This window comes from Pleurodeles waltl, chromosome 9 (assembly GCF_031143425.1).
Source record: "Pleurodeles waltl isolate 20211129_DDA chromosome 9, aPleWal1.hap1.20221129, whole genome shotgun sequence".
Taxonomy (NCBI): domain Eukaryota; kingdom Metazoa; phylum Chordata; class Amphibia; order Caudata; family Salamandridae; genus Pleurodeles; species Pleurodeles waltl.
In genome coordinates this window covers 1004156620-1004171621 of record NC_090448.1, presented here as the reverse complement: position 1 = coordinate 1004171621, position 15002 = coordinate 1004156620, and the positions used below count along the sequence as shown (strand labels likewise).

At 45.3% G+C, this 15002-nt stretch overlaps 1 protein-coding gene across 1 annotated transcript in view; it reads right to left on the bottom strand.

Moving 5' to 3' along the window:
* The window catches only part of PLCB2 (phospholipase C beta 2), a 453229-nt gene that overhangs the window by 139109 nt on the left and 299118 nt on the right, over window positions 1-15002 (bottom strand). The window contains exon 9 of the mRNA XM_069208592.1: window positions 11314-11480. Within this exon, the coding sequence (XP_069064693.1) occupies window positions 11314-11480 (167 nt within the window). The remainder of the gene's footprint in view (window positions 1-11313; window positions 11481-15002) is intronic.

The following is a 15002-nucleotide window of genomic DNA, read 5'->3' as shown; positions in this document are numbered from 1 at the left end:
TATTGGGTCAAGTGATTATAGTTATTATTTAATGGGGAGTTGGAGAGGTTTACTCCTTAAAGGTAAGAAACACATGACTTATTTTTTTTACAAATAGTGGTTGGGGATTTATCTCCCCTAAAAGGTATTGGATAAAGTTATTATAGCTAATTTTCAAAAGTAAGGAGTAAAAGATTCAAAGAATTTGCAAAAAATGTCTTAAAGTTATTGTAGGTAATTTTAGTGAGGGTGATGGGATGGCACGTTTGGACCACTCTCCTTAATTTGGTCATCTGCTCAACCTTTTTAGGTCTTCTCAAAAGATATTGGGAGTTAGCATCAATCAAAATATTTTCCAATTAACAGTGTAATACATTTGGCTAAACAATGAGGACAAAGAATCAGGGTGATAGGAAATGTTATTACAAGTTAACAGTCAGGTTCATGTAGATCAGTCTCAAAACATGCTATAAAGATACTGGATCATAACAAGATAACCAAATCTCCTGAAGAAATTTAGGCAAATCCACATAAGGCATACAAGAAGTTCAGTTACAGTAATACAGAAAATTAGCAATAAGATTTGGTGTTCAGAGAACAATCTTCGATTCTCTCTCTTAAACATGAATAAGGTTTAAGGTCATCTAGTTTAGGACCTAAATTAATATAAATAATTTATGCTGGGATCTAAAAGGGAAAAAGCTAAAAAAGTCAGAAAATGTTGAAAAAGGGGAAAAATCTATATGAGCTTGAATATCATGGAAGGTGTCTGCAATTCAGTATCTCATACAAGAGTCTTCTTAGAAGTCAGAAGATTACATATTAGCCAAAGCCACGCTTATGAAAAAGAAGGGACAGAATGAGTGGGGAAAAATAGAGGTCTGCACCTCTCAAAGCTTAAAGGAGATCTGCCTAACAAACGATGAGAGAGCTAATATCACAAAAATCCTTCTAAGCAACAACCCTTGTTCACTCCACCATGGACTCCATCGTCTTTTCCATTCTCACGCTGTTAGCTGCAACATCTACAGTTTCTCCCAGAGAGGTCCTTGAACACTTGCAACATTACTGAATAGAGACTGTCAGCTCACAATTGGTTGTCCATGTTTTTCCATCAAGGTGCTCTTCTCAGGATCCCTATGGCTAAGATAATGTAACATCCATTCCTAAGCTAACATTTCATGTGTACATTAGTACAAAGAAAACTGTGCTCATATAACCACAAATAAATGAGAATGTCAGTAAAAAAGTTCAAATTAAACTCACTCTACAGCTTAGATAAAAGCAATGCAACTCTTAAATACACAAGCTTAAATGTAAGTGTGAGTCACATTCATTTGCAATATGAAAACTTAAGTGCACACATTTCCATGAATTCGTATTGTTCTTGTTGTTAATACATTTAAATAATATGAGGATGGTTTCTAAATCACTTTAAATGACTATGGCCCTCATTACGACCCTGGCGGTATAGAACCGCCAGGGCCGCGGCACGCGGGAGCACCGCCGACAGGCCGGCGGTGCCCCGCGGGGCATTCTGACCGCGGCGGCTTAGCCGCGGTCAGAGAAGGGAAACCGGCGGTCTCCCGCCGGTTTCCCGCTGCCCCCAAGGAATCCTCCAAGCCGGCACAGCTTGCTTCGCCGGCTTGGGGATTCCGACTCCCCCTCCCGCCATCCAGTTCCTGGCGGTTCTCCCGCAGTGCCCATGCCAACGGCATGGGCACTGCAGGGGCCCCCGCAAGAGGGCCCCAAAATGTATTTCACTGTCTGCATAGCAGACAGTGAAATACGCGACGGGTGCAGTAGCACCCGTCGCACCTTCCCACTCCGCCGGCTCGATTACGAGCCGGCTTCATGGTGGGAAGGTCGTTTTCCCCTGGGCTGGCGGGCGGCCTTTCGGCGGCCGCCCGCCAGCCCAGGGGAAAACTCTGAATACCCGCCGCGGTCTTCCGACCGCGGTGCGGTATTCACGACGCGCAACTTTGGCGGGCGGCCTCCGCCGCCCGCCAAAGTTGTAATGAGGGCCTATGTTTTATTTAATATGGTTAAGGCAAACAGATTATATGATTTTCTAGTTCTACAGTTAATACAATCCAGTATTGTGTTCAAGTGCAACACTTTACATTAATAACATTAGAACAGAAAGAGTATATTGTGCTAAGTGCACATCTGTATTGTGTAATTGTGACGAGTAGGGTTGGAGTCACATTTACTATCACTCAAGGGTTTGGGGGGTTTACCCCCCAAAATTAAGAAGTAAAAGATTTTTTTTTAAATGTGTGCGGTTATGTTGAAAAGAGATCATAACTTTTCTTAATCAGTGCTTGAGGGGGTTTAACCCCCCCAAAACAAGTAGGTTTTAAATTAGTTTTGGAAGTTTCTTATTATTCTTTTAGTTTTTATTTATATTTAGGCTTTCATTACGAGTTCAGGGCTAAATTGCAATCTTTGGCCCTCATTACGACTTTGGCGGTCTTTTCGTAAGACTGCCGCAGCCACAGCCACTGAAAGACCGCTAGTGCTGGAGGTCTTACGACCGCCCTATTACGACTGATTTCGGAATTCTGCCCAAAATCGGGTGGAATTCTGACACCAGTCATGCTGGCGGTCGGCGGTGAAGAGACGGTTCTACCACCGGCACCGCCACACCAAAAGGATGCCGCATGCTGTATTATGACACGTAATACGGCGTGGCGGTGTCCTGATGGAGGGGTGTTGCCAGCGGTGGAAGCGCTAGGACCCGTTCCCTCCCGGGCGACCTCCTTGATGGATGAGGTAAGTGGATTGTCCAACAGGGGAGGGGTGTGTGTGTGTTTGTGCGTGTGTGAGTGCATGTGTGAATGTCGTGAATGCAGTGGGAGTATTTTTGGGTGCGTGTCTGCCTATGTGAGTGATTGTGGATAGGGTGGGGGGTGTGAGTGTGGGTGGTGTGGGGGTGTGTGAGTGTTTGTGGATGGGCTGAGTGCGTGAGTGCATATGTGAGGGTGTGATCGACTGAGTGTGTGAGTGCGATTGAGCGAATGGAAGGGGTGAGCGCGTGTGGTGCAGGGGGAGGGGGTGTGAATGTATGTATGCGCTGGGGAGAGGTGGAGGGGGAGTGAATGTATGTATGTGCGGGAAGGGGGAGTGAATGTTTGTATGTATGCGCTGGGGGAAGAGGGAGTGAATGTGTGCATGGGTGTGGTGTTTTATTTTAACTCTTAATACTCAAGAATTAATTTTAAGTATTATTTTGTATGAATTTATTAAATGGCTATTAAAAACCTGTTACAATTTGTTTGAAGCACAAAGTAAGCATTAATGGGAATATGGGTGGGAGTGTACTATTTTTATATGGGCTCTTTTTAAAGCGTAATTAGATAATTTAATACTCACATATTTATAAGCAGTAATGACATATATTCAAAGATATTTAATAAAAACTAATGTGTAAAACTTTTTTAATAAAAAAACTTAGAAACGGGATGCTAGAGTAAATGAGGATGAGGATGAGAGTGATTTTCTTTTCAGAGTAATTTTACAAAAATCCTTAATGCTCAAGTATTAATTGTAACTATTCATAATCTAATATTTTATCAAATGCAATCCTAAAAACAAATTATAAGCAAGATGTAGGAGAAATCAGGGTTAAAGGTTTAGGGTGCATTAGTATTTGGCTGTATTTTTTAACAGTAAAAGTTTTTGACAGTTTAATACTGCAGTATTAATCTTTTAAAATATAGGGCCTGATTAAGAGTTTGGCAGTCCTAGGACCACCAAACTCAGAGTAGTGGTCAGACTGCGGCACTCCTGGCAGTCTGACAGGCAGATTATGATCCTGGCCATCAGACCGCCAAGAGACCACCCCTACCACCAGGATCATAGATCTGGACGGGTTGGTGGTGGTCAAAGTCGTGGTCAGCCACAGCGAGGTCCATGACAGCATTGCTGGGCTGATCATGACTTTGCTTTCCACCAGCCTTTTGATGGCGGTTGCACCGACATGGCAAGGCTGGTGGAAAGCACATGCTTGGGACCACAGGGGGGCCCCTGCACTGCCCACAGCCATGTTTTGGGAGTTGCAGGGGTCCCCCTGGCAGCACCCTTGGAATGTGCACTGTCTATTCCGAGGGTGTTTGTGTGTGACGGAATTGGCCTCTGCTCCTTAAGGGGGCTATTGATTACTAAAAAAAGTTTAAACAATTATTATTGTTTTTCAAAAAGAGCTTTAAAAAATATTGTCAATGCTGGAGAGTAAAAATCAATGTATTGCTCAATTTCCTTTTTGAGTTCCATGGTTAATAATGTAACGTGTATACAATATTTTCCAAATTGTCTATTCCCCCAAACCACTATGGTTGACTTTTTTATGTAGTACATCTTGGGCACCATCTGATTCAATCAAAACACTGTGACATCGAAATGCTTCTGGTTAAGATAAACATGAGAATCAAGATGAAACTCATGGGAGCAAAATCAGACACCTGTGATAGACAACAAAGCCATCCATTCATGAGCAAGAGGCTGAACTAAAACCTCTTCCTCAGTATATACATATGTTCTATATTGCAGATAAGAAAACAAGTTACTTACCTGTAACTACAGTTATCCAGTATTGGTATCTTTCATAAATTCACATGCTTGAATCATCCCCGTCATCGAAGTGGGAGTCCCATGGTACATAAAAAGCAATAATTAACAAATATTTTTCTATAGGCTATAATGGCAACACCAGTCACTCATATAGCCTATACAAGTCCTTTTGTGAAAAGAACCCAAACCTGGCTGCCGGCCAATCAGGTACCAGCACCCTCTAGAACACTCTCCAGAGAAGCTCCTTCCCTCACATTTTCTAGCACGAGAGTGAAAAAGATTATGACCTGAGAGGAAATGCGAGTGTCTAAGGGGAGGAGGGTGGGTCGCATTGTGAATTTATGAAAGATACCAATACTGGATAACTGTAGTTACAGGTAAGTAACTTGTTTTCTTATCCAGTATTGGATCTTTCATAAATTCACATGCTTGAATCTGAATAGCCAGCAGTACTCTTGATAAACCTCATGCCCGCAGTGGATGGAGGGTGAGAGCATGGAAATCCTCTAAAACACATTATCAAATAACCAGCTCATAAATCTTGTATTATGAGCCCAAAACAAATATACATATATATATATATATGCATATATATATATATATATATATATATATATATATATATATACACACACACATATATACCTTAAATATATATATATAGATATAACAGTATCTCAAACTATATTGCATAGCAATTGTAGACTATTGCATTTAAAATAGTTTCTACACAATAAAGGAAAGGTCTCACCTTAATGAAACAGATGACATAAGACAGCTTGTCCAACTAGAGAGCCAGTTCTCTGCGACGACTCCAAACAGTAGTGCTGCGTAAAGTAGTGCGTAGTATTCCATGTCGCAGCCTGATATATTTTATCTAGAGCAATGCCCTGAAACAGAGCTGCCGTTGTGGAGACTGCTCTGGTGGAGTGGGCCCCCGGGCGCTTAGTCAACAGTTTTCCTGCTTTGGTGTGGCAAAACTGAATTGTAGAAGCAATCCACCGGGCTATGGTGGCCTTAGTGACCCCTGCTCCTTGCAGTCCATGACAATAAGATACAGCTGATCTGATTTCCTTATTTGTCTGGTACTCTGGAGGTAGAATTTGAGGCATCTCTTGATGTCCAAAGAATGCAGAGCCTTTTCTGTGATTGTAGATGGATTTGGGAAAAAAGTTCGTAGTATCACGGGCTCATTTTGGTGAAATGATGATGGCACTTTAGGAATGTACCTGGGGTTGGTCCTGAGCAGAACAAAGTCATCCACAAAAAAACAGAAAAGGTTCTTTAGTGGTAAAAGCCTGTATATCGCTGATTCTCCAGGTGGAAGTAGAGCAAGCAGAGTTGCCACATTCCATGTGATGTACTTGAGTTCAGCTCTGTGAATAGGTTCGAACGGAGCTTTCATTAGCTGAGACAGGACTACATTCAAATGCCACTCTGGCGGAGGTGGACGCACCGAAGGGAAAGTACGGAAGAGGCCTTTCATGAACTGCCTAATAATCCTGGATGAGCCGAGTGAGGGCATATCAGCAGAGCGTCTATAGGAGGCTATAGCCGCCAAATGAATCTTAACCGATGCATGGCATAGTCCGGCCTTCGAGAGGGTGAGAAGGTACGAGAGAATTTGTTCCAGCTTAATCTGTAAAGGATGGAACTTGTTCTGAAAACACCAAACACAAAATCTCTTCCATTTGAGCTTGTAGGTCTTATTTGTACTGTCCGCTCGTGCCCTAGATAAAATCCGTCTGCATTCCTGATCAATGTTCATACCCTGGAACTCTCGGAACTCAGGAGCAAAGCATGCAATTGAAGAGATGTTGGATCGGGATGAAGAATCTGGCCCTGATTCTTTGTGAGAAGGTCGTGGTTGCAGGGAAGGCGCATGGGATTGGCCACGGACCGGAGTAGAAGCTCCGTGTACCAGTACTGCCTAGGCCATCTGGGAGCTATGAGAATGATCCTGCAGCACTCCGACTTCATCTTCCTGAGGAGCCTGGGGATCAACGAGATGGGGGGAAAAGTATAGGCAAAGATCCCGGACCATCTCATCGAAAGAGCATTTCCCCACGACCCCGGGAGTGGGTATCGACTGGCGTAGAATTGACATTTGGAGTTCTGATTGGTGGCAAACAAGTCTAGGATCGGTTGTCCCCAGCGTTGGAAGACGCCGTCGAGTACCTTCTGGTTGAGTTCCCACTCGTGGCAGTTGTCGTCTGTCCTGCTGAGAGAATCCGCTAGGGCGTTGTTGACCCCTGGCAGGTGCTCCACCCTGAGGCAAATATTGTGCAGTGTGAGCCAGTCCCAAAGAGATTGAGCTTCCTTGACAGGGAGAGGGATCTTGTTCCTCCCTGCTTGTTGATATAAAACATACTTGTTGTGATGTCCGTCCGGACCAACACTGATGACCCTGCAATGCGTGGAAGAAAAGCCTTGAGTGTGAGGTGGATCGCCTTTAATTCCAACAGATTTATGTGCATTCCTTTCTGAACTTCCGACCATCTTCCCTGAATGCGCATGTCTTGTAAATGGCCTCCCCAGCCTTCCAAGGAATCGTCTGTGGTGATGATAAAGTCTGTTATTGGCGTTAGAAAAGTAAGTCCTTGGGAGAGATGGTTGGTCTGAGACCACCAGTGCAAAGCCTGTCGAATTCTTGGTGTAACACTCATTAAGTCGTCAAAGGATCCTTGCGACTGGGTCCATTGGAGCTGTAACTCCTCTTGTAAAGGTCTCATTCTCAATCTTGCTAGACGGACTTGGACGATGGCTGAGGAAATCATGCCTAGAAGCGACTTGAACAGTCGTACTGAAACAAACTTTTTTCTGATAATACTGACAGCCAAGTTGGCTAGTTTCTGCTGCCGTGCCAGGGTGAGGTATGCCTTGTTTTTGATGGTGTCTAGTTCTCCACCCAAGAAGACTCTCCTGCGTGAGGGAAGGATGACTGACTTCTGTAGATTTACTGTTAGCCCCAAACTGCAAAATAATTTCAGGCAAGCGTTTGTAGTCCTGGACGCTAGTAGTGAAGAAGGAGCTTTTATGAGCCAGTCGTCCAGGTATGGAACCACCTGAAAACCCCTGTTGCGGAGAAAACCTGCGACTGGGGCAAGACATTTCGTGAAAATTCGTGGAGCTGACTTCAGACTGAATGGGAGAACTTTGAATTGATAATGGGCACCGGACACAGTAAAGTGGAGATACTTGCGATGTTCTTGATGTATTGGTATGTGGAAATAAGCATCCTGGAGATCCATTGTTGTCATAAAATCTCCAGGATTGAGAAGGTGTAGGATATCCGACAGCGTGATCATCCGAAAGGATTGTTTCCAAAGGAACTTGTTGAGCTTCCTGAGATCTAGTATCGGTCTCCATTCCCCTGACTTCTTCTTTATCAAAAAGAACCGGGAATAGAACCCAAGACCTTTTTACTGAACCAAAACCTTTTCTATCGCCCCTTGGCAAGCATCAGGAATACTTCCTGCTGAAGCAGGTGAAGATGGAACGGTCTGGATGCTCCTGGTGGATGATGCGGTGGTTTTTGTATGAATTCCAAGTTATAACCTCTTATCACTATATCCAGCACCCGTTTGTCTGATGTTATGTTGTCCCACTCCTGGATGTAATTGGAGATGTTCACTCCTACTTGTTGAGTCTGTAAATATTGGGGAAGAATAGCCGGTGCCTGGTGATGATCATTGTTTTCTGGGTTGACCCCGGTTTTGGGAATCCTGTCTTCTCTTTCCTCCCTGTCTGGCGTATGAGGCAGTGGATGGTTGACTATACTGCTGCTGATAGGATGGTCTATATTGGGTCTGCTGATACTGCCTGTGAAAGGAACCTCGAAATGAGGTAAATCATCTTCCTCCTGCACCCCGAAAGGGCTGTTTCCGGTACTGCAAGGTACCGAGGGACTTAGCAGTATCTGTGTCGGTCTTGATGGCCTGCAGTGCGTCGTCTACATGCTTGCCGAAGAGAGATTCTCCGTCGTAAGGCATGTCAAGAATTCTGGACTGCACTTCCGGTCTGAAAGATGTGGCCTTGAGCCAACCCTGTCGGCGCAATACTGCAGCACCAGCCAGCTGACGAAAACCAGTGGAGGCTATATCTAGAGCGCAGTCAATTATCTCTTCAGACGTACGCTCACCTTCTTGGAGGATCTTCCGTGCCTCTGCTTGTTTGCTTTCAGGGATGAGGTCCATAAAAGCCTGCATATCAGACCACATTTGTCGATCATAACGACCCAAGATCGCTAAGGAATTTGCTGCTCTAACAGTAATTGCTGACATGGAGGAGAACCTTTTGCCCAAGTTATCTAATCTCCTTCCTTCTCTATCTGGAGGAGTAGAGATAGGCGCTGACGGGTTCTTAGAATGCCTTTGAGCTGCTTGATAAATAACTGAGTCCGGCTTTGGGTGACCAGTTAGACATGCCGGAGAGTCCTGAGTTGCATTGTATTTTTTGTCAAGCTTTTGTGGCACTGGTGGAACTATTGCCGGGTTGCACATGATCTTGATCCCCTCGCTCTATATAAAGACAATAAAAGAAAAGGCCCTTACAGACTTCCTTGCTTGTTCTTTAAAATCATGGAGGAAGCATTCAGACTGCGAGACGGATGTTGGCAGGTGGAAGCGTGCAGCCGCCCTAGTCATTAAATTGTGAAAGCTACCTATATCCTCCGGTGGAGAATCTGAAGGGCGAGGAGGCGGTGGAGGAGTGGGGGCTAAGTAGTCATCCCATTGCTCAGTAGGATGTTGTGGCGTCGATATCTCCCCTTCTTCCTCTTCTTCCCCTGATGTTGAAACTTCCTCTCCAGGGGGAGCAGCTAACACGGAATGAGGCGTCATCCTGGGAGTAGCTGGGGGTGGAGGTACGCTCCTTGGTGTAACAGGAGAAGTTGGTGGTGGTGGCTGATCTTCTGCTGTAGTTGGGAACCTCCTCCTATAATCCTGCAACATTGACTGTAAGTCCTGGATCAAGGAGGCAGGCATCTGGACAGAGTCTCTTGGTTGAGGCGATTGATAATAGCGCTATTGATGAGGGTAATACGGTTGATATTGATCATACTCATCATCGTCATCCTCTTCCTGGTATTTAACATGCAACTAGGATGGGCTGTGTGCATCTCCAAATGGACCCTCATCAGATTCCTCCCAGTCCAGCAAATGGCTAGGTAATAGGGTTGACACCTTACTTGGTGAAGTGTCTGTAGGATAGATCGCCGATCTGGGCAAAGATGTGATCTTAACCATGGCTCGAAGATCAGGAGACCTGGAAGAGGTAGGAATGGCCTCTATCTGGCTCACAGGCACCATTGGCATCGTCGAAGGCACTGTTATAACAGATGATCCTTCCATTAACGATGGTCTCATCGACGATGGTGTCGACGACGGTGGTCTCATCGACGACGGCCTCGTCGACGGTGTCCTCGTCGGCGGTGATACAGCCGACGAAGCTCTCGTCGGTGGTATTGCAGTCGCCGGGGCTTTCGTAGACGATGTCATCAACGACGATGTTGTCGTCGACGAAGGCTTCGACGTTGTCAGCGACGCAATCTTTTCTGGAATCTTCGTCGATGGAGGCTTAATAGAAGAAATAGGAGCCTTTACCGCTGACGTCAAGGGAGTCGTCGCCGACGATGGTCTCGTTGACGAGGTGGTGGAGACAGTAGATGTGAACACCGTCGTCGTCGTAATTTTTATGGATACCTTTCTAGAGGTAGAAGGCTCAGAGGAAGGAGAACGGCGGGATGACTCCTTCTTTTGACAAGGAGAGGATGGCTCAGAAGAAATTGAGCCTTGTAAGCCTTTTGCACCTTCTCTATGATGCAATTTCTGCCGCTTTCTGGATCTTTCCACCTGGCCCAGGACCTCAGATTTGGACCTTTTATGTGTCCTTTCTGACAAACTCTCCTCACCTGAAGTACAGGATTTTGCCTGTATCCATGTCAGAAGTCTACCCTCACGGTCTCTGAGGGTCTTTGTGGAGAAAGTACGGCATATCTTGCAGTCCTTCACCTGGTGTTGTGGGTAGAGGCAGTATAAACAGTCTTTATGTGGATCATCCATATGGAGCTTTTTCTTGCCACAGGTCTTGCAAGGGCGGAAAAGGCCTTTTCTTGAAGAATCTGACATCCTTAGAGTTTTCTTGAGAGAAAAATATTTCTGAAGAAGCAGAAAACTGAGCAGAGCTCAGGGAGACTCCCTTCACACGACGTGCAGTAGAAAATCTGAGGGAAGGAGCTTCTCTGGAGAGTGTTCTAGAGGGTGCTGGTACCTGATTGGCCGGCAGCCAGGTTTGGGTCCTTTTCACAAAAGGGCTTGGTTAGGCTATATGAGTGACTGGTGTTGCCATTATAGCCTATAGAAAAAAGATTTTATTTGTTAATTATTGCTTTTTATGTGCCGAGGGACTCCCACTTTGACGACGGGGATGATTCAAGCATGTGAATTTATGAAATATCCAATACTGGATAACAGGCCTTACCAACAGAGAGTTAAAGGTGTTTCTAGCAAACACCTAAAAAAAGTCTGATAACCTCAATACCTCATTTTTAAAAGTCTGCCATGTCTTAAACCACCCTAATCCCATTAAATAAAAACATTCAAACAAATAAACATTCACCCTCCCTTTTCACCCACACCCCAATTCCATGCAAACAAGGCAATGCAGCCCAAGTAGCAACAATACAACTGTGAGTAGATTAGGTCCTGCCAAGGATATAGACAAGGGGGAGTACACTTGCCACTAATGGTAAGGGGCACTCACCTCTCTGGATGTTAATCACACTGGGTTCATACTTCTCTATAAGCCCTTGGACCTGCTCAGTCTTTGCATGAGGAAAGAGGACTTCGTTGAGACGCGGATCCCGTTGTTTCTTATTAATAAACTTTGTTAAGTGGTCCTTGGCCATGTAGGGTTTTGCTTTTGTTTGACTATGGAAAGAAGAAGCAAGTCATATGTTCACATGACAATGAAATGCAGTTTCTTGCTAAAATAACTGTTTCCAATGACCTGTAATGTGTACATATTTGGGCTCTACTATTTTAGAACTATTTATCCACTCTCAACTCAATACACATTTTGACAAACACCACATACACTTCTTTTAGGGATCTGTGTGCATGTAAAAGATGGTCCCTCACAACAGCACTTTTGATACCCTTCAGAACCATGGACCCAAGAGGATGAATGATGTGGTTTGCACTACATCACTTGGCTGGAATGGAGTGACAATCACTTTGAGGTCACAGCATTCCAGGCAGTGTCAAGCTTCTAGGGAAGATTTGAATGTGGTCAGTTACGATCGGTTCGCTGCCTGAGGAGGTTGGATAAACATACCACACATCTAATAAAGGTTTATGAAGAACCTTTGAAGTGAAAAGCATATTCTTAACACTGGCGACGAGGGTGAAAATGTCGTCAACTTCCTAGATGAATCAGAACCCATGCAACACATATAAAGCGTCTTTTGAAGTGATATTGTGGACACTGAGGTGAGAGGGGAGCCACCAAGAGAGAGTGGAACCGCTGTGTATGTTTTTGCTAACTCAAGGTGTGGGCGGAACTCTGACGCGTTTTGTGACCGGTTGAAGGCAGTGAACCCAGCTGAGGTGTGAGTGGAACCTTGGCGTGTGTGCGACTGGTTGAAGGCAAGGGAAAACATGATCGTAAATGCCTATGTCCTTTTTTGATGAATCCTTCCCACCCGGCACCAAGTGGTGATCTGCACACCATTACCCCCTTCGATGCCAAGGACTCAGTGGTTACGTCCGGTGACGCTGCCCTGAGGCGCCAAGGACGTAAACACTACGTCCTGGTATAGGCCCTCGGGGAAGCACTGGCACGCCCCCCCAGGGCCTCCCCCCACCGAGCCAGGGCAGGACTTCCCCTTCCACCCTTGACCCCCCTAGTGACGGGCAAGGATTGCTCCCCTGGTTTATTTTAGGCCATTTCTGCTCCCCTTGGGGGCAGGTCGGCCTATTTCTATTAGGCTGATCTGCCCCCGGGGGGCAGAAACCACTTAGGCACTGGGTATAGGTGTGTGTGTTTTGTTTAGGGGGCAGCCCCTTGGGCAAGGGTCGCTCCCCATGGGGGTAGATCGGCTTATTTTTGGAAGGCCCATCTGCCCCCAAGGGGGGGCAGAAAGCCCACCAGAGACCAGGGAAGATTTTTTTTTTCAAAATAATAGAGTGGGGGCATGGCCATACCCCCTACCTCAAATAAATGGGACCAAAGTTGTTCTGCCTACCAGTGGGCAGATGGGGCAATTACCCCTGATCCATACCCCAGGGGGGGGCAGAAAGTCTACTAGATTCCAGGGAATAAAAAAAAAAAATATATAGTGTGGTGGTGGCTACCAACCAGTATGGGCATGGTTATGCCCCCACCCCAACTGAAGGGGGTAACAGTCTTTCAGCTCTCCCCCTACACACAAAAACATTGTATTCCACAGCAAGCAAGAGGACATTTGATTATTTTGGGTTTTGGTTTTACATTTGGGCCATGAGAGTTTGGCGAACTCTCAAAATCGTCCCACTTGGAATGGTGAGGGCTGCCCTTTTTGGTCTATGGGACGCTGCCATGTAGAAACAATCCACAAGACCTAGACACATCTGAAAACTAAACAACTGGGAGAGTCCAGTGTGGTGTGCTTCACATGCACCCTGCACCATTTTCTTACCCACAATGCCCTGCAAACCTCCAACTTTGCTGGAAACACATTTTGTCCACATTTTTGTGATGGAACGTTCCAGAATCTGCAGGAATCCACACAATTCCTACCACCCAGCATTGTCTCATCTATACTGGTAAACATTTTGCCCCACTTGTCAGCCTAAAAATGCTTTTTTTTCAAACTGCCCTTTTTGACCCGCTTCAGTTCCCGCTCAATTTTGTCATGTTTTTGGCTCTACCCCTGTCACGGGCACTTGGCCCACCTACACAAGTGAGGTATCATTTTTTACCTGGAGTCTGAGGGGTATGTTGGGTGTTAGGACATTTGTCCCGGTGCGGTGATCCCACACAGAAATGTGGGAAAAATGTGATTTCTTTAGCTAAATTTGAGGTTTGCTGTGGATTCTGGGTAAAATAACATTGGCGGGATCCACGCAAGTCACAACTCCCTGGATTCCCTCTGGTGTCTAGTTTTCAGAAATGTTTTAGTTTGGTAGGTTTCCCTATAGGACTGCTGAGCCCAGGACCAAAAACGCAGGTCATCCCACAAAAGCAGGTAGTTTAGTATTTGATAATTTTGATGTGTCCACATAGTGTTTTGGGGCATATCCTTTCACGGGCACTAGGCCTACCCACACAAGTGAGGTACCATTTTTATCGGGAGACTTGGGGGAACGCTGGGTGGAAGGACATTTTTTTGGGCCATATTTTGAGTTTTGCAAAGGATTCTGGGTAACAGAACCTGGTGAGAGCCCCACAAGTCACCCCATCTTGGATTCCCCTAGGCACTTTGCAAATAGCAGGTCTGTTTTCTTTGGGAAAATGTGATGTGTCCATGTTGTGTTTTGGGGCATTTCCTGTCACGGGCGCTAGGCCTACCCACACAAGTGAGGTACCATTTTTGTTGGGAGACCTGGGGGAACGCTGGGTGGAAGGACATTTGTGGCTCCTTTCAGATTCCAGAACTTTGTCACCAAAATGTGAGGAAAAAGTGTTTTTTTTAGCCAAATTTTGAGGTTTGCAAAGGATTCTGGGTAACAGAACCTGGTGGTGAGATCCCCACAAATCACCCCATCTTGGATTACCCTAGTCGTCTAGTTTTCAAAAATGCACAGGCTTGGTAGGTTTCCTTAGGTGCCAGCTGAGCTAGAGGTCAAAATTCACACCTTGGCACTTTGCAAAAAACAGCTCTGTTTTCTTTGGGAAAATGTGATGTGCCCACATAGTGTTTTGGGGCATTTCCTGTCACGGGCGCTAGGCCTATCCACACAAGTGAGGTACCATTTTTATCAGGAGACTTGGGGGAACGCTGGGTGGAAGGACATTTATGGCTCCTTAAAGATTCCAGAACTTTCTGTTACCGAAATGTGAGGAAAAAGTGATTTGGGGCCAAATTTTAAGGTTTGCAAAGGATTCTGGGTAACAGAACCTGGTGACAGCCCCACAAGTCACCCCATCTTGGATTCCCCTAAGTGTCTAGTTTTCAAAAATGTGCAGGTTTGGTAGGTTTCCCTAGGTGCCCGGCTGGGTTACAGGCCAAAATCTACAGGTAGGCACTTTGCAAAAAACACGTCAGAATTCAATGTAAAAATGTGATGTGTCCATGTTGCATTTCCTGTCGCGAGCATTAGGCCTACCCACACAAGTGAGGTACCATTTTTATCGGGAGACTTGGGGGAACACAGAATAGCAAAACAAGTGTTATTGCCCCTTGTCTTTCTCTAAATTTTTCCTTCCAAATGTAAGACAGTGTGTAAAAAAGACATCTATTTGAGAAATGC